This window comes from Hippocampus bargibanti, linkage group LG17, assembly GCF_051943395.1.
Source record: "Hippocampus bargibanti isolate YZ-2025 linkage group LG17, ASM5194339v1, whole genome shotgun sequence".
Taxonomy (NCBI): Eukaryota; Metazoa; Chordata; class Actinopteri; order Syngnathiformes; family Syngnathidae; genus Hippocampus; species Hippocampus bargibanti.
The window spans coordinates 16,172,548-16,194,559 of record NC_142750.1 but is presented as its reverse complement, the minus strand read 5'-3'; the positions used below and the strand labels follow the sequence as shown (position 1 = coordinate 16,194,559).

General features: G+C 43.4%; 1 protein-coding gene across 2 annotated transcripts in view; it reads left to right on the top strand.

Annotated features, from left to right (window-relative positions):
• Positions 1 to 21,129, top strand: part of rogdi (rogdi atypical leucine zipper) — a 51,832-nt gene extending 30,703 nt beyond the window's left edge. Inside the window, exons 8-12 of one of the 2 annotated variants that reach the window (XM_089018874.1) lie at positions 1,927 to 2,040; positions 2,130 to 2,179; positions 7,848 to 7,974; positions 12,280 to 12,442; positions 18,716 to 21,129. In XM_089018874.1, coding sequence (XP_088875000.1) covers positions 1,927 to 2,040; positions 2,130 to 2,179; positions 7,848 to 7,974; positions 12,280 to 12,414 — 426 coding nt within the window. In that variant the 3' untranslated portion in view covers positions 12,415 to 12,442; positions 18,716 to 21,129. The remainder of the gene's footprint in view (positions 1 to 1,926; positions 2,041 to 2,129; positions 2,180 to 7,847; positions 7,975 to 12,279; positions 12,443 to 18,715) is intronic. The other variant, XM_089018875.1, reaches the window with a different exon arrangement.
• The last annotated feature ends 883 nt before the right edge of the window (positions 21,130 to 22,012 follow it).

Genomic DNA, 22,012 nt, shown 5'->3' with positions numbered 1-22,012 from the left:
GACAATGACACCCGAAGTGTCTTGCTTATGTCCATTCTACTCCGTAGTTTTGTTTTGGTTGCTGTCCCCGTTTCACACAAATAAGATGCCGGAAACTGCAACAGGGTTTTCAGTGCTGTTGTGGCGATCTTGGGGTATTCTGCCATCACTTTAATCCAGAACATCGGCAGTTGTTGTCTCAAATATACTTTTAAATCCGCCATCATTTGCGAACTCCAGCAGTTGTTCTTCCTCTCTCACAGGCATGCTAGATTCACCTGGTTTGTTGGAAAATGCGTTGCGGATCCATTCCTTGTCATTTTGTGGGTCTTTTGTGGCTGGGAAATAGCGCTCGAACTCTTTTAAAAGCAAAGACAGGTGCTCCTGCATCAGCTAGGGGAATTAAGGCTCGGGCTCAATCTCTTCCAAAAACCCCGCCAATGTTTGCAGCATGTCAAATACACCGCTATTCATGTGCCCCACAAATCCAGTTTGGCTTTAAATGCAGCTACTTTATCAGCCAACTTGAAGACAGTTTGAGTTCATTGAGCAGGTTGAATATGTCGCACAAGTAAGCTAGCTTTGCGACCCATTCCTCGTCACGGAAATGCGCTGCAAGCGGTGACTTTTCATTTTTCAAAATAAAACATGGTTCGGACTCTGATAATAAATAAAACGGAAATTATGTAAATTATTTATTCTTCCTTCACGGCCCGGTACCAAATGACCCACGGACCGATTCCGGTCCGCGGCCCGGGGGTTGGGGACCCCATCTCAATCTGTTGTTTTTAAGCAACATTTTGTATTGAATACTATAATATACCAAAATGTTGACAGTTCATTTATAAATATTATAACTTTTAGTGTCATTTTAATCATTTTATATTTCGTATTATCGATCTTTATTACTGTGTCGGCGCACACGCTTTCTGCACGGCTTCCCACACATGCGAGCTGTCAAGAAAAACCGCTGACCAAAAATCTCCCTCCCTGTTAACGGGGAAGCCAGAAGAGGTCACCTGTCTCAAGGAGGCGGCTGCGCCGACCATGAGCCCGACGCAGCGTTTGCGTCGCGGCAATCCCACCCACTCCATCTCGGCGTCGGTGGACACCCCTCCCTTCCCCGATTGCTGTGCTGTCATGCTGGTAACGTTTGTTACGAAACAGTTAATTTGTATCGTAATGTTGTGCAATGCTGCTCCGGCAAATAAACATCCTACTTGTTCGATATTGTCACGTTCGGTTTGACAGCTGGGGACGAGGCCACGCCTCCCCGCTTCCTTCTTCAGGACAGCGGGTACGAAGATGGGACGCTGTCAACTTGTATTTATACTTCGTATTACCCAGGACTTTGTCTTCGGTGGTCGGTCCGAGCCCCCCACACCACATCCAGTAATCCTTTTGGGATTGTTCCGTTTCTGCACCACCGTGTGCGAGTTGCTTCTCGCCATTGTCGGGGTTCCCGTTGCCGCCCCCCCCCCACTCGTCGTTTTTGGTATTTTTTATTTGTTATTATTCCCCTTGTCCTCTTTTGGGGACCAGTGCTTTGTTCTGTAGCTTAATAAATCATCCTGCACGGACCTCTGTCTCTGTCGCGTTGCTGGCTGTAGCTGTGGCAGCCGTAAAATTAAAGAAAATAAATAAATAAAAAATGTCTGCCGGTCGTGGTCGCAAGTACGGGTGGTCGTAACTCGCGCCGGTCGTAAATCGGATATTACCTGTATTTGTTTCAAGGAAATGTGAGTGGAGCTACATTTTCTTTCCTCCCAACCCCATTTGTACAAATAAATTGGCAATTGTAAGTCAATAAAAATGGTGTGTATGTGTGCGTGCGTGTGTGTGTGTCTGTGTGTCTCTGTGTGTGTTAGCTACTGTCTATTTAACTCTCCAAAGTATCGTAGTTTTCACAAGACAAACATGCCCTAAAAAGATATATTCTTCCTTCAGAAAATGTTCACTCCTCCCATGCCCGGTGATGTGATGGTGAATTTTTACATCAATTTAAGCAAACTGTGTCTCACCGTCTACCAGCTTCACGTGCTGCCGCCCAACACCACCAAGGTTTGAACATCATTTAAATACTGTACCGCATGAAGTTGTGTCATATGTAATGTTATTTATTTGTAGTTTTTTGTCTTGTTTTTTTTTAGAATTTCAAGCCATCTGGAAGCTCTGTGTTGCACAATCCCGGAGCCATGTTGTAAGATGAAATACATATATCTGTTGTCATTCTATCAATCAATCTATGAAGATGGTAGTGATACACACGGTAGCCATTCAAAGCAGACGATGCAAGTTTGAGCGATCGTCAGCTGACTGCATGAAAAATGTACAGTTCAACACATTTTAAATTGTTTTGCTTATTGCGATGTAAGGTTCTAATGCAAGCTTTAATAATACACTGTAGGCAAGACAGACTCGTTTCATGTCCAAGATGCCCCTCACAATACATGCACACATACACACATACATAATGCTTTCCTGCCTTAGTGTCAGATTTTATCTGGTAATCTGGAAATTCTGGTGATGTGAGCCATGCTGCTTTGCACTCATCTTGGGCTGGTAGTTCAGACTGCAAATGTTTTGTTTTGAATGTGTTTTGAAATTGGTCAACAATATGGGTTCGTGATATTTAAATCTTGTTAGCACCTCCTCAAATGTACTAATAACGCTCAGATATTTATATAGCACCGACTCCAGTGCCTTTCTTACTTCGGGTGTCACCATATCACAATAACTTTGGTAATGTAAATAATAATTTTGCCTGTCTGGAATTGGTCCTTGACCTTAGACCACACTACTCTTTTTGTAGACAGATACAAGTGGCTTGAAAAAGTATTCATACCCCTTAAACTTTCCCACATTTTGTCGCATTCTGACCACAAACAAATATATTTTATTGGCATTTAATGTGAAAGATCAACACAAAACATTTCACAATTGTGAAGTACAAGGACATTTATGTTTGACTTAATTTTTTTCTTTTTAATAAAAAAAGCTGGAAAATGTGGTGTGCAGTATTCAGTCCCCCTGTGTCAAAACTTTTTGACTCGCGGGCCGCATTGGGTTCTAAAATTTGACAGAGGGACCGGGCCAGGAGCATTTGGAGGGAGTGTTTGGGCCGGAAATACTCCGAACAAGTTATGTCCATAATTTATAAAATCACTTCAAATGACTTCGACTGAGCGTATTTTACAAAGATTCCACAGCATATAGCTATAGTTCACGTTTTAAGACTTGCGCTGAATATTCATGAAGTCTTGTTTTCGAGGTGATGACGATCCCAATGTGACGTCACGTTTGGACCGCCCCTGACCGAGAAAGCAACACACAATGCATTTTGGGTACTTTGTTTGGTCTGAAAACTTCGCGTTGATCCCTGTTGATGGTGAAATTAGAAGGAAAACACATAAATTGCGCCATGCTGAATCGTTGTGTGTTGCACCAAGACAACTACAGTAAAGTCTCGTTATATCGATATTGGTTATATCGATAGTACCGCTTATTACGATATTATTTTCATTTCCCTTGCACATTTCTAGTCTTTTTATGTATAATTAGTACCGTTTAGTACGATACCCGGTTGTTACGATAATCCGGTTATTACGGTGCTCCTTTTCATCCCCCGCCGGCCATTTTTGTTGTTTACATCGATATATCCGTCGCGCCATTGGTCAACTTGGTCACGTGTCTTGTTACGTGAGCCGCCATCGGTCGCGCCATTGGTCGACTTGGTCACATGAGCCGCCATCGGTCGCGCTATTGGTCGACTTGGCCGTGTGACTTTGTCACGTGACACGCCATCGGTCGCGCCATTGGTCGACTTGGTCAGGTGACTTGGTTACGTGCCCAGCACCCGTGTAGCAGAGCCATTTTCATTTTCAGACGCTAGCTCGTGTGTAGCAGACGAGATTGAAGTGTTTGTGTTAAAAGGTAAAAATGGGAAGCAGAAGAAGATTGATGACTTTTTTAAATTGTATACATAATACAGTAAGATGTAAGCGTTGCAGTTTCCCTGTTGTGTTATGTACATGCCCACTGTACTGTATATGAATGCAATCGTTTTTTGCAACAATGTTTCTTGTTTTGTCTGCTGAAGCGCGATGATTTTGAAAATTATTAACATTCCATACTGTGTATTAAAGGACAGCCGATGTCACTTTTTATTCAAATGCAAATAAAAGTGACTTCACGCCAAGACGTCTTGCATTGCTTGTGAATCCAAACAATGGCTTCAGATTCGGATAATATGCTTTCTTGTTACACATCCAGTTATGAATATGTTTCAAATACACTGTAGTTCTGAGGATTAAAGCATACATGTTTACAATCATTAAAGAATTATATGTGCCATTTTGAGGCAACATTGGGGGAACAAAAAAGGGAGCTAATGGCCAGCTCCGTTTCTTATATGGCGCTTGGCTGCCCTCTTTTGGCGGCTTTTGTTTAATGCAGTTCGGCGCAGGATCGGATATATCGATAGTCCCGGTTATATCGATATTTTTTCGGACTCCCTTGGATATCGATATAACGAGACTTTACTGTATTTGATATTCGTTGACACAAATTCCCAGCAGAAAAATCAGCCCATTTCTAACGGAGCTTGGGCGCCATCTTGTGCATTTTCTGGGCGCTACATTGCTGTCATTGACGGCTCGAATTGATATGGGAGGACTCCTTGAATCAATTGCAAACATTTATGCTTTCCTCTTTAGAACTATTTCAATCATATTCATAGCTGGATGAGTAACAAGAAAACATCTTCTCCGAATCTGAAGCCATTGTTTTGATTCTCGATCAAAGGCAAGACGTCTTGGCGTGACGTCACGAACGAGGGGGTGGGACCTTCTGAAACTGGCCATTTCCGGATTCATTTGAAGTCACTTTTATTGGTGTTTTTCATTTAACTAAAAATATCAGCCTGCCTGATTTGGGTATTTTAGATGCTATAAAACGTTTTTCTGATGTCAGTGGGAAACAAAAACAAAAAATGGTGCCGGTTGTCCTTTAAACGTAGTGTGTACAAACCTCATAGCACAGTAAGAACACTACAACCCAATTTATTAACTGTCTTTCAAATGTGAAAAATATCCCTGATCAGTTAATAAATTTGTCTCAAGGAATATGCAAGATATGGCATTTACAGACTATTTCACAGATACTTGGAGGAGGAAATGGAAATAGATTAAAATAACATATGCACTGTGATTTATCAAGATTGCGTCTGTTTTTAATAAGTTTCCATCGAAGGGGCAAAGTTAAAGAAATCAACATTTATTGAAAAATGGAATCACTTTCAACATTCAAAACATATTACACAACGAAATATTCCAGCTCAATAATACCTACTTGTGTTAAATTCCGCCAAATCATAGATGGTTTGTCCTGACCGCGCGCTCAACAAACTCCTCACTGACGCCCTCGCCTTCACGCGCAAACAATACACGTGTACCGTCGCCGAGCACACAAACATAGACTACCTGCAGTTGAAATTTGCATACTCGGCACGGCAGCCAATCAGAAGCCTGCTTCTTTCTTCCGGACTTTCGCAAGCGTTATAAAGTCGTGCAATTGCATGTCTTTTTCCAAAATAGATGCACAGAACCTCAGACCAGAAGAAAGATTCAAAAGAAGCTAACAACATATGTGACGCAAAAAAACGTAAATTTACATTAAACCGTGACTGTAAAGTGTACGTGAGACTTATGAAAGGGGCTTAGTGGCTCGTAGGAAGCAATGCAAACGTTGCATTGTGCACCGCAATGACAATCGACTACTGCAGCAAAATCTACAGCCATGCACATTTACCGTAAATTAAGCAAGGCAGCATTTGTAGTAGGTGCATTCTTGATTTTAGAAAAAACTTTATACTTTGTTACAATGTTTTTTAATGTGATTAGTTGTCTCGTTGTGCTTCAAGTTGTGAAAAATGGGTCAGGCAACTTTTCAGTTATCTGCCCTGTTGTTTGCTAACTTTTTGTCATGAGTTTTAGACACTGTTTGTACTATAATTTGGGCAAGTTCGGCGGGCCGGATTAAAAGCCTAACGGGCCGTATGTGGCCCGCGGGCCGTAGTTTGCCCATACCTGTTCCAATTGCTGCGATTACAGCTGCAGGTCGTCTTTTGGTGTATGTCTCTACCAGCTTTTTACATCTAGAGATTGGAATTTTTGCCCATTCTTTGCAGAACAGCTCATGCTCAGCAAGATTGATGGAGAGCATTTGTGAAGAGCAGTTTTCAGATCTTGCCACACATTTTCGATTGGATTTAGGTTTGGACTTTGACTGGGCCATTCTAACAGATGAATATGTTTTGTTTTAAACCATTCCATTGTAGCTCTGGCTTTATGCTTAGGGTCGTTATCCTGCTGGAAGGTGAATCTCCGCCCCGTTCTCAAGTCTTTTCCAGATTCCATCAGATTTTCTTCCAAGATTGTCCTGTATTTGGCTCTATCCATCTTCCCATCAACTCTGACCAGCTTCCCTGTCACTGCTGAAGAAAAACAGCCCCATAACATGATGCTGCCACCACCATGTTAGACAGTGAGGGTGCTGTGTTGGGAGTGATGTGCAGTGTTAGTTTTCCGTCACACATAACATTTTGCATTCAGGCCAAAAAGGTCCGCTTTGGTCTCATCTGACCAGAGCCCCTTCAACACATTTGTTGTGTCCTCCACGTGGCTTCTTATGACTTTCTTTCAACAATGGCTTTGTTCCTGCCACTCTTCCATAAAGGCCAGATTTGTGCGGTGCACAACTACTTGTTTTCCTATGGACAGACTCCCCCACCTGAGCGGGGGATCTCTGCAGCTCCTCCAGACTTAGCGTGGGCATCTTGGCTGCATCTCTGATCAGTGCTCTCCTTGTTCGGCATGTAAATTTCAGTGGATGGCCATGTCTTGATAGGTTTGCAGTTGTGCCATCGTCTTTCCATTTGAACAATTGAACAATGTTCCGTGAGATGTTCAAAGCTTGGGAAATCTTTTTATAACCTAACCTTGCGTTAAACTTCTCCACAACTTTATCCCTGACCTGTTTGTTGTGTTCCTTGGAATTCATGATGCTGTTCACTGACCAGTTTCATCAGAGCAAACCTCTGAGGCCATCACAGAACAGTTGTATTTATACTAATGTTAGATTACACCAGGGGTGTCAAAGTCATTTTTTGCCACGGGCCACATTGTAGTTATGGTTTCCTCTCGAGGGCCGTTATGAATTTGGGGAACCCATTAAAATGTTTAAATCCCTTCAAATATTACATATAGAGCACACAGCAAATTAATGAATAACTCATTTTCAAATCTGAAGTCAAGAATAATGACTTTTATTGTGGTTGACATCCCAAAATATGACATTTTGGCTCACATTTTAGCAATCATCATGGAATTTAACAAGTTTGATTTGCTTTCGCGGGCCGAAAAAAAGTGATGTGGCGGGCCGGATTTGGCCCGCGGGCCTTGACTTTGACACCTGTGGATTACACGATGGTGGACTCCATTTGATCATTACGTCAACAGTTGATCATCAGGCAACCTCTGAAGGCAACTGTTTGCACTCAGAGAAAAAGGAGCTGAATACTTTTGCACGCCACATTTTTCAGTTTTTTATTTTTAATTGAAAGTCATGTATAATTTTCCTTCTACTTCACAATTGTGAACCGCTTTGTGTTGGTCTTTCACATAAAATGCCAATAAAATATATTCATGGTTGTAGTCAGAACGTGGCAAGATGTGCGAAAGAAACGGGTATGAATATTTTTTCAAGCCACTGTAAATTGCGTTTCATCGCAAACTATTTTAAACATTTCTCAAAGTTTATGGGCACTACTTTGTTAATTTATATTGTGTTGCTTCTTCTTGCCTCCTCAGTGAGCTCAACAGCAACCGGTTTGAAGTGAGCCATGTGCATAAAGTGGAGTGTGTCGTCCCTTGGCTAAATGACACACTAGTGTTTTTCACCATCTCGCTACAGCTTTGTCAGCAGCTCAAAGACAAGGTGAGTGCATGCGGGTGTGTGTGTGTGTGTGTGTGTGTGCGTGCGTGTGTGTGCGTGTGTGTGTGTGTGTGTCTTACTGAGAGCAATTTAATCTCCACCTAAACACCTTGTTCTACTCACTTAGGCTTGATTCTCTACTTCCATAGACATATAATTTTCTTTTCCTTTCGGCTTTTCCCTTCAGGGGTCGCCACAGTGAATCAATGTCCTCCATCTATCCCGGTTTTGTGCATCCTCTTCTCTCACACCAGCTACCTTCATGTCGTCTTTGACCACATCCATAAACCTCCTCTTCGGTCTCCTGCCTGGCAGTTCAAGGCTCAGCATCCTTCACCCGATATAGTCACTCTCTCTCCTCTGGACATGTCCAAACCATCTCAGTGTAGCTTCTCTGACTTTCTCTCCAAAGCCTCTAATATGAGTTGTCCCTCTAATGTACTCATTCCTGATCCTATCCAACCTGCTCACTCCCAAAGAAAACCTCAACATCTTCAGCTCTGCTACCTCCAGCTCTGCTTCCTGTATTTTCTTCAGTGGCACTGTCTCCAGTGGCACTGTCTCCAGTCCAAACATCTGTAGTTAGTACAACCCTGCACATCTCCTTTGTTCTTAAAAATGGGCACGAGTACACTTCGTCTCTATTCTACAGGCATCTGTTCACCATCTAAGATCTTGTTGAATAACCCAGTCAGGAACACCACCACCACCTCTCGAAGACACTTCCATACCTCGATTGGTAAATCATCAGGCCCGAGTGCCTTTCCCACCTTCATCCTCTTCAGCGCCCTCCTCACTTCATCCTTGCTAATGTTTTCTATGTCTTGGTCCACAACAGTCACGTCTCCTCAAGTACTCTTTCCATTCCAGGAGTCAAGTACTCTTTCCATCTTGCTCTCACACTACTGGCACCTGTTAACACATTGCCATCTCTATCCTTAATCACCCTAACCTGCTGCAAGTCCTTACCGTCTTTTTCTCTCTGTCGCGCCAGCCTGTAAAGATCAGTCTCTCCTTCCTTGCTGTCCAGCCTAGCATACAAGTCATCATAAGCCTCTTGTTTGGCCTTTGCCACCTTTACTTGAACCCTGCGCTGCATCTCATTGTACTGCTGTGTACTCTCGTCCGTCCTCTCACTGTCCCACTTCTTCTTTGCTAACCTCTTTCTCTGTATACACTCCTGCACCTCCCCATTCCACCACCAAGTCTCCCGATCTACCTTTCTTCCACTCGATACACCAAGTACTTTCCGACCTGTGTCTCTGATTATGTTCGCTGCAGTTTGCCAGTCATCTGGAATGACCTCTTGCCCACCCAGTGCGTGTCTTACCTTCTTCCTAAATGTCATGCAACACTCTTCGTTTTTCAACTTCCACCATTTTGTCCTTACTTCAGCCTTTGGTTTCTTCATCTTTCTCACTGCCAGCGTCATCCTACACACCACCAACCTATAATACACATCCAGAAATCAAAAACACTGCCAGTTTTGCTTTCTTCAGCTCAACCTAAAAGCCACAGGTGCTTCAACTCAATCAAAATGTAAACGATATCATGCACCTGCAAGTTGAGTACAAGCACTTGGGCAAAAAATAAACTGTTGTTGGGTTTAATCTTCTTGAAATTGGATTTGCCATCTTTGATCTTCCATGTTACATTGTACATCACATACAATCCAATCCAATACAATACAATACAATACAATACAATACAATACAATACAATACCCATTTAACCCCTTCCTCTGCAGAAACGAGTCTACACATTTTCAAAAAAAACTTTTTTCAGTCGTGGACGAGTATACACGTCGAAAACCTTACCTTCAAAAACCACCTACATTTGTATATACTCGACGATTTCAAGCCTTTGTGCTGCTGTGAAATGTAAATTTTTCCACTGTGAGACTAATAAAGGTCAATCCAATCCAATCCTTTCTACCTGTGAAACAAGTATTCTTGCGATCGGGTAGAGTTGTGGAATTTCAAGGACATTGTTACGAGACTTGCTCTGACAGCCGTTGTTGTCGTAACAGTGTGGCTCGCATCCACATTCATTTTTTAGCATTTTTAACAGAGAGGACAGTAATTTCATCTGTGCTGTATGTTACGCATATTAGCATATTTAACAATAAAGCTGACTTTGCCTTTTGACTTTGAATTAAGTGTTACACCCCAAATGTCGAGTTCAACGGGATGATAGTGAATAAGAACCTTCCCTCAGAAGCTTGAATACTTCTGATAACTGCCAGTTCATTGTACAATGACTATTTCTCAAAAAGTGGGGAGGAGGAGGGTGCTTAGCGGAGAGCTTGGAGAAGCCTCGAGTTGTCAGAGGAGCGTATTCTTTCACAGGAAATCCTGGAATAATAGTCATTTTATTGATAGAAGGATTATTGACTCTGTACTGGCAGAGACTAATCGTTTGGCTGAACGTTTGCACTTTCACGACAGCTGCGGCTGTACAAAGCACTTAGCAAAATATTCTTCTTCTTTTCCTTTCGGATTATCGCTTCTGAGGTCGCCACAGCAAATCAGTGTCCTCCATCTAATCTGGTTTTGTGCATCCTCATCTCTCACACCAGCTACCTTCATGTCCTCTTTGACAACACCCATAAACCTCCTCTTAGGTTTTCCTCTCGGTCTTCTTCCGATATAGTCACTGTCGCTCCTCTGCACATGTCCAAAGCACCTCAGTCTGGCCTCTCTGACTTTCTCTCCAAATTTCTTTATCTCTCCTCCCTGTAGCATCACTCTTGTACTTGGGTCCCTCTCATTCACACACGTATATTCCGTCTTGGTGCGACTCATCTTCATTCCTCTCCTTTCCAGGGCATACCTCCACCTCTCTTTTTTCTCCCCCACCTGTTCCCTGCTCTCGCCACAGATCACAATGTCATCTGCAAACATCATGCTCCTAGGAGATTCTTGTCTAACATCGTCTGTCAGCCTGTCCATCACCATAGTGAATAAGAAGGTGCTCAGAGCTGACCCCTGGTGGAGTCCCACCTCCATCTTGAATTCCTCCGTCACACCGGCAGCACACCTCACAACTGTCTTATTGTCATGACACATGTCTTGTACCGCTTTTACATACTTTTCTGTCACTCCAGACTTCCTCATGCAATAGCACAGCTCTTCTCTGGGCACCCTAACATACGCTTTCTCCAGATCTACAAAGACACAATGCAATTCCTTCTGACCTTCCCTGTACTTCTCTATCAGCATTCTTAAAGAAAACACTGCATCTGTCATACGCTTTTTTGGCATGAAGACATACATCTGCTCACATATGTTCACTTCTGCTCTTAGTCTAGCTTCAACTACTCAACTCAAATACTCAACATACAATATCAAAGTAAGATGACAAACGGACAGTCATGCAATCCTAATCACTTCACTTTTCCAGCATATGCACTTTATAGTTTGACATAGTTGTTGATTAAGAGAAAATAAAGGTGTCCTTTCACCAGTGGATCAGAGACATCATGCTTAAAATCTGCACACGTGTGCCACAAGCTAAATTTCAAAGTCAACAAGAATCAGAAATCCTTTATAGTCCCACAATGGGGAAATTTGCAGTCCACAGCAGCAATTTGAAAGGGGAAAACTGTACACTGTGTAAGGGTGTGGGGGGTGAATACAAGATACAATACAGATAAATACAAAAAAAAACTGTAGATAGTGCAAGTAATAGAAAAGCATATTGGTAGATGTAGCGTCATTGCATCAACAGAAGCTGGCTGTGCTGTTTACAGTACAATTTTTTTTTTTCATTCACATGTGCTTATTAAGAAGGCTGACTGCAGTCGGTAGGAACGAGGAGCGGTACCTCTCCTTCCTACAGCGCGGGTGTAACAGTCTCTGGTTGAAGGAGCTACCCAGTGCTGTCAAGATGATGTAACTCGTCCATTGACGATAAATGACTCCCTTCTCGTATTCCATCTGTGCATATCCATTTCAATTTCATTCTGCAACTCTCAGTTCCAAATACGCATCTGCGCTCTGCGCCGACATTCCTTCGTTAAGTCCACTGGCAAACTACACCAAAACATAATCAGAGAGACACGCCGGAGAGTACTTGGTGTATCAACTGGAAAAACAGTAGATAAGGAGACTTGGTGGCTGAATAGGGAGGTGCAGGAGTGTATACAGAAAAAGAGGTTAGCAAAGAAGAAGATGGACACTGAAAGGACGGAAGAGATTAATAATAATAATAATAATAATAATAGTAATAATAATAATGCATTTCGTTTATATGCGCCTTTCAAAACTCTCAAGGACACTTTACAATCACATGCTATTTTTTCTGCAGGTGAGCAGCGGCAGTAGACATGAGTACAGGGCGATACAGCGCACAGTGAAAGTAAAGGTGGCGAAAACCAAACAAGAGGCCGACGATGACTTGTATGTTAGGCTGAACAGCAAGGAAGGCGAGACTGATCCTTAAAGGTTGGCGAAACAGAGAGACAAAGATGGTAAGGACTTGCAGCAGGTTAGGGTGATTAAGGATAGAGATGGCAATGTATTAACAGGTGCCAGTCGTGTGAGAGCAAGATGGAAAGAGTACTTTGAAGAATTGATGAATGAGGAAAATGAGAAGGAACAAAGAGTAGAAGATGTGACTGTAGTCGACCAAGATGTAGCAAAGATAAGCAAGGATGAAGTTAGGAGAGCACTGAAGAGGATGAAGGGTGGTATAGGCACTCGGGACTGATGGTTTACGAATCGAGGTATGGAAGTGTAGAGGGGAGGTGGTGGTGGTGGTGTTCCTGACTGGGTTGTTCAACAGGATCTTAGATGGTGAGCAGATGCCTGAAGAATGGAGACGAAGTGTACTGGTGCCCAGTTTAAGAAGGGAGATGTGCAGAGTTGTAGGAACTACAGAGGAATAAAGTTGATGAGCCATACAATGAAACTATGGGAACCAGTAGTTGAAGCTAGCCTAAGAGCAGAAGTGAAGATTTGTGAGCACCAGTATGACTTCATGCCTAAAAAAGAGTATGACAGATGCAGTGTGTGCTTTAAAAATGCTGATAGAGGAGTGCAGAGAAGGTCATCAGGAATTGCATTGTGTCTTTGTGGGCCTGGAGAAAGCGTATGACAGGGTGCCCAGACAAGAGCTGAGGAAGTCGGGAGTGACAGAAAAGTATGTCAAAGCGGTGCAAGACATGTATCATGACTGTAAACAGTTGTGACGTGTGCTGTCGGTGTGACGAAGGATTTCAAGGTAGAGATGGGACTCTGAGCCACTTCTTATTCGCTATGGTGATGGACAGCCTGACAGACGATGTTAGCCAAGTATCTCCTTGGACGATGCTGTTTGCAGAAGACATTGTGATCCGTAGCGAGATCAAGGAACAGGTGGGGGAGAAACTACAGAGGTGGAGGTTTGCCCTGGAAAGGAAAGGAATGAAGACGAGTCGTACCAAGACGGAATATACGTGTGTGAATGAGAGGGTCCCAAGTACAAGAGTGATGCTACAGGGAGAAGAGATAAAGAAGGTGCAGGATTTTAAGTACTTGGGGTCAACTGTCCAGACTGTGGAAAAGAGGCAAAGAAACGTTTCCAGGTAGCCTGGAACGGCTGGAGAAAAATGTCAGTTGTGATGTGTGATAGAAGGGTTTCAACTAGGATGAAAGGAAAGATTTATAAAATGGTGGGGAGACCAGCAATGATGTTTGGACTAGAGACAGTGCCTCTGAAGAAAAGATAGTAGCGTAGCGGGAAGTAGCAGAGCTGAAGATGTTGAGGTTTTCGTTGGGAGTGACCAGGTTGGATGGGATCAGGAATCAGTGTATCAGAGGCTTTGGAGAGAAAGTCAGAGAAGCCAGACTGAGATGGTTTGGACATGTCCAGATGAGAGAGATTGACTATATCAGAAGAAGGAGGATGAGCCTTGAACTGCCAGGCAGGAGGAAGACCTAAGAGAAGGTATATGGATTTTGTCAAAGAGGACATGAAGGGAGCTGGTGTGAAAGAAGAGGATGCCCAAAACCGGGTTAGATGGAGGACACTGATTCGCTGTGGGGACCCCTGAAGGGAAAAGCCGAAAGGAAAAGAAGAAGCTCTGCGCCGACGCTCCTATGTCCTGATCCTCATCTATGGCTTCACAAGCCATTTATCCAACTGCAACAGCACAAACTCTCCAACAGCAGCGACATTTCCGCAAAACAAAATGGGGCTGTGAAAAATGTTGCCCATGAAAGGCACACTTTTTTTTAACAATTTTTTTCCACCATCACTAAATCCTGGCACTTGAAACAGTGGGTCTGGGGGATTTTACATCCACTCCACCTGTCTGTCCACACTTGATCTAAAATGTCTCCACACTTATTTTCAAATGCTTTTTCCATGATATAAAAAATGAGACCACCCCAAAAAAATTAACGGGCTAGAAGATATGTGCCCCCCTTCTCAAGAGCTAACCACCCATTGGAGGGGCCAAAGGTGTCGGGTGCGATGTGAGCTGGGTGGCCACAGGTGGGGACCCTGGTGGTCCGATCCTCGACTCCAGAAACTAGATCTTAGGACGTGGAATGGCACCTCTCTTGCAGGGAAGGAGCCCGAGCTGGTGTCGGGGGAAGAAAAGTTCCGACGAGAGATAGTCGGACTTGCCTCCACACACAGCTTTAGTTCTGGTACCAGCCCTGTCGAGAGGGGTTGGACTCTCTTCCACTCTGGAGTAGCCCACAGTGAGAGGAGGAGAGCAGCAGGGATGCATCTGGGCCGTGCCCTTGCGCCATTTACGCATTTTGACAGCCACTGGCGCAACCTTGTAACTCCACTGCGCCAGCACCGGCGCACGTCTATTACGATTGCCGCATATTGCTACATGATCTGTGCCACATATGACGTACTTCTGTGGAAACAAATTTACTTAAACAGCCAAAACTGCCGAAAGAGATAAAGTACTGTCATCAAATATTCACTTACCCATGGTGCATTGCTGTATTTACATCAAACGACAGCGACATACATGGTTGCAATATGGATTGGATTGGATTGGATATGCCTTTATAAGTCTCACAGTGGAGAAATTTACATTTCACAGCAGCAAAGTGATGAAAGGAATGAAAGTAGAAAAACAAAATACATGAGCTGCTGGAAAGGCAGCCACTCTCGTGGCGCCGTCTTGAAGTCAAAAGAACCAAAAAAACTAAATAACAAATAATATGACAGCATAGAGACAATATGACAAAACAAAGACACAGAGAGACATTCATTCTTCAGGACTTGCTGTACCCTCTTTGTGATGACATGACAAGCAGTTCTAGATGAAAGAGGAGAGGATCAAAGCGTCTTTCCACCAGTGGATCAGGGACATCATGGTGGAATGTGCACGTCGACTACAAGCTAAATGTTGAAAGCAAACACGCGGGTTCCCCAAGCCATGCATCCATCTAGCCGCAGACTGTCCAACAGCACTGACCTTTCCGCTAAACAAAGCGGGGCTGTGAAGATGCTGCCCATTACAGGCGCAAAAAAGCACAATGGCCCCTTTGGTGTCCAGCGATGACAGTCGAATGGCTCCAACATTCCTCCCATTCAAAAACAGTACTGGCATATTCATGCTGCCGAAAAAGCACAACCGCACAGCACAATCTCCTCCTTGATGAATGTCGTGGTCAAAAATGCTGAAAAACAATCTGTATCCGTTCCACACGACGCACAACAACACAAAGTGACAAAAGAAAACACAAAACAAGACAAAAACAACCAAAAAAAGCAAGGCTCATGAGAGCACTTGCTGAGGCTGCCTACTCGGGCGCCATCTTGGACTTCAAAGACAAAGGGAGAGAAACTCTAAAATACTTAAAAAAAGTCAGCAAATTAACATATTTTGGGTTTTTTTAAGAAACAACGGAGGGTACTGACAATTTGTTTCAGCAAACTGCTTTTAATGATTCAAATTTAGTGGATAATGGGAATGATTGCAGAGCTGTTGCAGCAAATCTTCACAGCAAAGAAATTTGTTCAAGTAGACACTATTAACAAATATTGTGCTAAGTGTGTTCTGTTTGTGTTCTCTCTAATACTACAGAGTATCAAAATAGCACGGGATTGATTTTGTGGTAACTAAGGAAAATAGAAAATGTTTATTTTATGTATCAATAAATTATTTGACTTGAATAGTTTTTTTCTAAATTAGAAAAATAGATTTTAGTCAAATAATGTTTTTTTTATTTGCAATTTAGAAATATCATTCTCCAATGAATGTATTTTGGATTATTTCAATCCGGTTTGTATGCTTCGGCAATGTGGTTAAATCAAGCTAATCACTTTTAGAATTGTGCCCCATTTTGAGACACATTTTGAGACAATTTAACAAGGGGGCCAGTTGGGCCCCTTTTTAAATTTCCTAGATGCATCCCTGTAGCAGGTGTTGGCATACTTGTGCCTTCGGGTGGGGGGATGGGTCCTGACTGTTGTTTGTGCGTATGTACCAAACACCAGCAGCTCTCAACTGATCACCTAACACCTGGTGGTGAGTAGGCTCTGATGGTGGAAGACGATGCCGGTCCGACCCGGCAGGCCCAAACGTATTATGAGGGTTTGTTGGGAGCGTCTTGCAGAATCCCCTGTCAGAAGGAGTTTCAACTCCCACCTCCGGCAGAACTTTTCACGTCCCGGGGGATGTGGCAGTCCGAATGGGCCATGTTACGTACCTCTCTTGTTGAGGTGGCCAATTAGAGTTGTGGCTGTAAGGTGGTCGGTGCCCGTCATGGCGGTAACCCCCGTATTCGCTGGTGGACACCAGCAGTAAGGGATTCCGTCAAGCTGAAGAAGGAGTCCTATCGGGCCTACATGGTCTGTGAGACGCCAGTGACAGCTGGCAAGGTATCGATTAACCAAGTGGAATGTGGTTTCGGTGGTCGTCGAGGCAAAAACCCGGGCATGGAAAGAGTTCGGTGAGGCCATGGATGCCAACTTCTGGATGACTCGAGGAAATTCTGGTCCACCATCCGGTGTCTCATGAGGGGAAAGCAGTGCACCACTAACACTGTGTACAGTGAGGAAGAGGTACTGCTGACCTCAACTCGGGACGTTGCGAGCATGTGTTCAGAGTACTTTTAAGACCTTGTCAACTCCATCAACACAGCTTCCTTGGAGGAAGCAAAGTCAGGGGACTCTGAGATGGGCTCTCCGATCTCTGTGATTGAAGTCACGGATGTGGTTAAAAAGCTCCCCTGTGGCAAGGCCCCAGGGGTGTATGAGATTCGGCCCGAGTTCCTCTCGGCTCTGGACGTTGTGGGGCTTTCTTGGTTGACATGCCTCTGCAGCATCGCCTGGTCATCAGGGAGAGTGCATGTCGATTGGCAGGTGGTGGTCCCCTCTTTTTAAAAAGGGGGACCAGAGGGTGTGTTTCAACTCGACAACCTCCTCAGCCTCCCTGGTAAGGTCTATTCAGGGGTTGTAGAGGGGAGGGTCCGTCAAGAAGTCGAGCCTCAGATTGAGGAGGAGCAGTGTGGTTTTTGTCGCGGCCGTGGAACAGTGGACCAGCTCTACACACTTAGCAGGGTCCTCAAGGGTACATGGGAATTCGCCCAACCAGTCTACATGCGCCTTGTGGACTCCGAGAAGGCGTTTGACCGTGTCCCTCTGGGAGTTCTATGGCGGATGCTTTGGGAGTATGGGGTGCAGGAACCCCTGATACAGGCTGTTTTGTCCCTATATGACCGATGTCAGAGTTTGGTTCGCATTGCCGACAGTAAGTCAGAATCGTGTCCAGTGAGGGTTGAGCCCCGCCAAGGCTGCCCTTTGTCACCAATTCTGTTCATAACATTTAAGGACAGAATTTCTAGGCGCAGCCAAAGCGTTGAAAAGTTCCGTTTTGGTGGCCTCATAGCATCTCTGCTTTTTGCAGATGATGTGGGACTGCTGGGCACAGTTGGGGCCTTCAAGTGGGGCTCTCCAACTCTCACTGGAGCGTTTCGCAGCCGAATGTGAAGGATAGAGACTCAGCACCTCCAAATATGAGAAAATGGTTGTCATTCGGAAAAGGATGGAGTGCCCTTTCCAGGTCGAGGAGGAGATCTTGCCCCATGTAGAGCAGTTTAAGTATCTGGGAGTCTTGTTCACGAATGAGGGTAGAAGGGACCAAGAGATCGACAGGCAGATTGGTGCGCTGTCCTCTGTGATGCGTACTTTGTACAGATCTGTCATGATCAAGAAGGAGCTGAGCCAAAAGGCAAAGCTCGCAATTTACCGATGGGTTTACGTCCCAAACGTCATCTATGGTCATGAGCTATGGGTCGTGACCAAAAGAACGAGATACAAGCGGCTAAAATGAGCTTTCTTCATAGGGTATCCGGGCTGTCCCTTAGAGATAAGGTGAGAAGCTCGGTCAACCGGGAGGGGTTCAGACTTGAGCTGCTTCTCCTCCACATAGAGAGGAGCCAGATGAGATGGCTCAGGCATCTGATCAGGATGCCTCCTGGATGCCTCCCTGGATGCCCCACTGACAGAAACCCCGGGGACAACCCAGGACATGCTGGAGAAACTATGTCACACAGCTGACCTGTGAACGCCTCAGGATCTGCCAAGAAGAGCTGGAAGAAGTGGCTGTGGAGGAAGAAGTCTGGGCTTCCCTACTGAAGCTGCTACCCCGCGACCTGACCTCGGATAAGCGTGGAAGGATGGATGGATGGATGGATGGATGGATGGATGGATGGATGGATGGATGGATGGATGGATGAATGGATGGATGGAGATGTGCGACTAACAGATTGTTCCTCTGTACCTGCAGATCTCGGTCTTCTCCAGTTTCTGGAACTACAGACCTTTCTAATCAGCTCACAGTCAACATTTGACCCAAACAAGTGTGAAGGACATGCTCTTATTTATTGGTCAATATTTGCAGTGTTGCATGGACGTCAAGAGCCAGTTAGATGTGGCAAATGTGTTTGTCTTTCCCCATTCGTGCTTTCCAGTGGACCGACATTCCTCCGATGTTTTGGATTTAACGGGACTGACTAAAGCCTCTCCATCAATGTATGTTTTGTTTTTGTTCTGTTTATTTATTTATTTAATTGTATTTTTATGTTCAACTCTCGACTGTCATCTGGTATTTTCTAATCTTTTGGGGTCTATGCTCATCACTGCACTCAGGTGAAAACAGTGGACAGGGAAATACGCTACGAATTGCATTCGCAAATATGCAGTTCACATATTCCATTACTCTCAAAATTCTGGACATTTTGAAAGTGGCAAATGAGAATTACAGGGATTTTACAGTAATTGTTGGGTGTCCAAAATAACTAAATAAGCACACAAACAAATTCAGAGACTTTTGTGAAATTCCTTGTGTGATAAAGAAGCATTTAAAATATTTAGCAGCATCATATGGGCCCAAAAAAGACACATTTCATGTTAATGTGATAGACTTTTTGTTCCTGCACTCTGCATCCCTTTTACGTAGCACGCTACTGTGAATGGCCATTCTTGCTCCAGCCGCTACACACACAGCACTTGTACGAAAGCCCCAACTACTGTCATTTAATGACACTTTTTTTAAGTACACTACTTTTGTATTCTAACAAATTGAAAACATTCTGCTATTTTACATCAATTAAACCCCAAATTTCAGTCAAATCTCCTGAATTCCCATGGGACTGACCAACATAATGTTTCCAAAGCATCTCAGCGACACATTTTGTGTGTTACAGTAAAGTCTCGTTATATCGATATTCAAGGGAGTCCGAAAAAATATCGATATAACCGGGACTATCGATATATCCGACCCTGTTTGCATGTAATTTTCTCCGTGCGTGCATAGAAAATGCATCGATATAACCGGGACTATCGATATATCCGATATCGATATAACGAGACTTTACTGTATTTTCATTTGTACCGGTGTGCACCAACTCTGGTAATGTTTTTTCCATGTTCTACGATTCAATGTGGTAGCTTAAGTCATCCTCTGTAAGTGTCTTCACTGCATTCATGAAACAAGTGGCTGTGCCATGGATCGTTGTTCATTGGCAGCAGTCAAAGTTTATCTTTACCTAGACATCAACGTTTGCAGTAAAACTGGAATAGTTCATGTGATGTGTGCAACCATGGAAGATTACAAAATGCTCCACCAATGCATCTTGTGTAAAATGCATAGTCTGTGATCAATTACTAAGAATCGTTACCACCTTTTCTGCATTGATTAACACTAGAGGGCACAACTCTGTTAAGTGACTGGCGTCTCTGTTTTAATCTTTAAATGTGGTTTGAGGTGCAAATCTTTTGAAAGTTGTGTATGTGAATACAAATACTAACACAGCGTTAAGATCAACATGTCCTTTTTTGTTGTTATTATTTGCCTGATTGAATGTAATTCACATTGTTGTTGTTCAAGCTAATATCAAATAAGCTCAATCATGTATCAAATAGATCTTTTTCCCAGCAGTTATTTGGATATATCACTTGAGGTAGTTCATTGGTGTCATTGATCATATATACTGTCAACTGACAGATGGTTTTAAAAAAATGAAACGAGAACTTGACAGTTACACCTTTGTTTAACCCGCAGTGTCAAAACGGCCTCCGAGATAATGACCTTTTGTGAACAAAATCAATCATTCCAGTAAGTGTTATTTATTTGCAATGATTTACATCTGTGCAATAAAAATATATATATGTATATATATATTCACAAATTGTCCATGTCTCATGACTTGACCAGAAGCACGTTTATCAACTGGTTAGCATGTCTGCCTCACAGTGCAGAGGTGCATGTTTCGATTCCAACTCTGACTTGTGCCCGCATGTGTTTCCTCCCATTTTCCAAAAATATGCATGTGGGCAATCATTAACCTGTCATGCATGTGTAACATTAACTGTTAATGTAACACTCTAACTTGTCCTATGTGCTTGTGAGTGCAAATGGTTGTAGGAATACATACTTATGTATTTTAGAATATGGATTGTGTTTTGGGAATCCTCGCCCACCTGTGCTGTAAGCAATTTTGCAATGGCAGAAAAGATTAACTTTAGCTTACAGTGCTACTCGGATTGCGATCGTGTTCAGGTAAATTATGGTTGTTATGGTAGTTGTTTATGCTAATGTTATGTGCCACACAATCACACTCATTGACAGATGGAATACTGTCCCTTTGTGATGAAATTGTTGTAATGTAACAATGTAATAAAATCAGAATCTTAAATTCACCAGTGATAACGTTAGCAAAATTCTTTTGAATGCACAGATTAGTGTTGGTTGTGTCACACCGAGACTGAGGCATCTGGTGATACAGCTTGGCCCCTTAAATAAGCTGGTTTCACCATGGCAAGTGTTAGGTTAAAATAGGACAAGCTAATATTAGCATTAACAGTTACCTTTACATCTTAATGATTATAAACGTAATTAAATATTGACCTTATTGCGCAATGTTGTAACCTAACAATTGCCGTGTTCGTGTTGTGAGATGGATCACCTAAAAAACTGGCAAGTTACTCACAGACAATTTATTCCTAATTGATCTAATACAGATTTCTGGGTCTCCGCTCCCTGACACAGAAAATATTCGGGTGTCCTCAAAATCAGTTGGTGAGACAGAGACTGAGACTGCGGAGCCCAGATTTAAAGGTACTACATGCTACATGCTGTTGATTTCTAACAAAGAAATCAACAGTTCATTCCACCCCTAATGTTGGATTATTTTGATCGTTCGCCCTTGGTTCATTGCTTCGACGGGTGTTGATCGAAGAGGATGGTTAAATCATCAGGGAGCCAGGTGTAGAACAGAAAGTTGATTTTATCTTGGAGAGCGCGGAGGCATCGCGGTGTCGGCTTAAGGAGAGACCATGGCGAGAGAGAGAGACGAACTAGAAGGGAGAGCATTTTATACGGTGCGCAGTGTGTGACGTGAAAGGATGTGACGTAATGTAAATGCGACATCATGTAAAGGAAGGCAGGATATGACGTATCCGGAAGTCCAAAATGTAAACAAAGATTAGCGAGCGATGTTTAGAGATGTTTGTATGGCGAATTACCCCAACACCTAACATTATCCGGTCTGTGGTGTCGTCCTCTAAGTGGTTCCTCTGATGG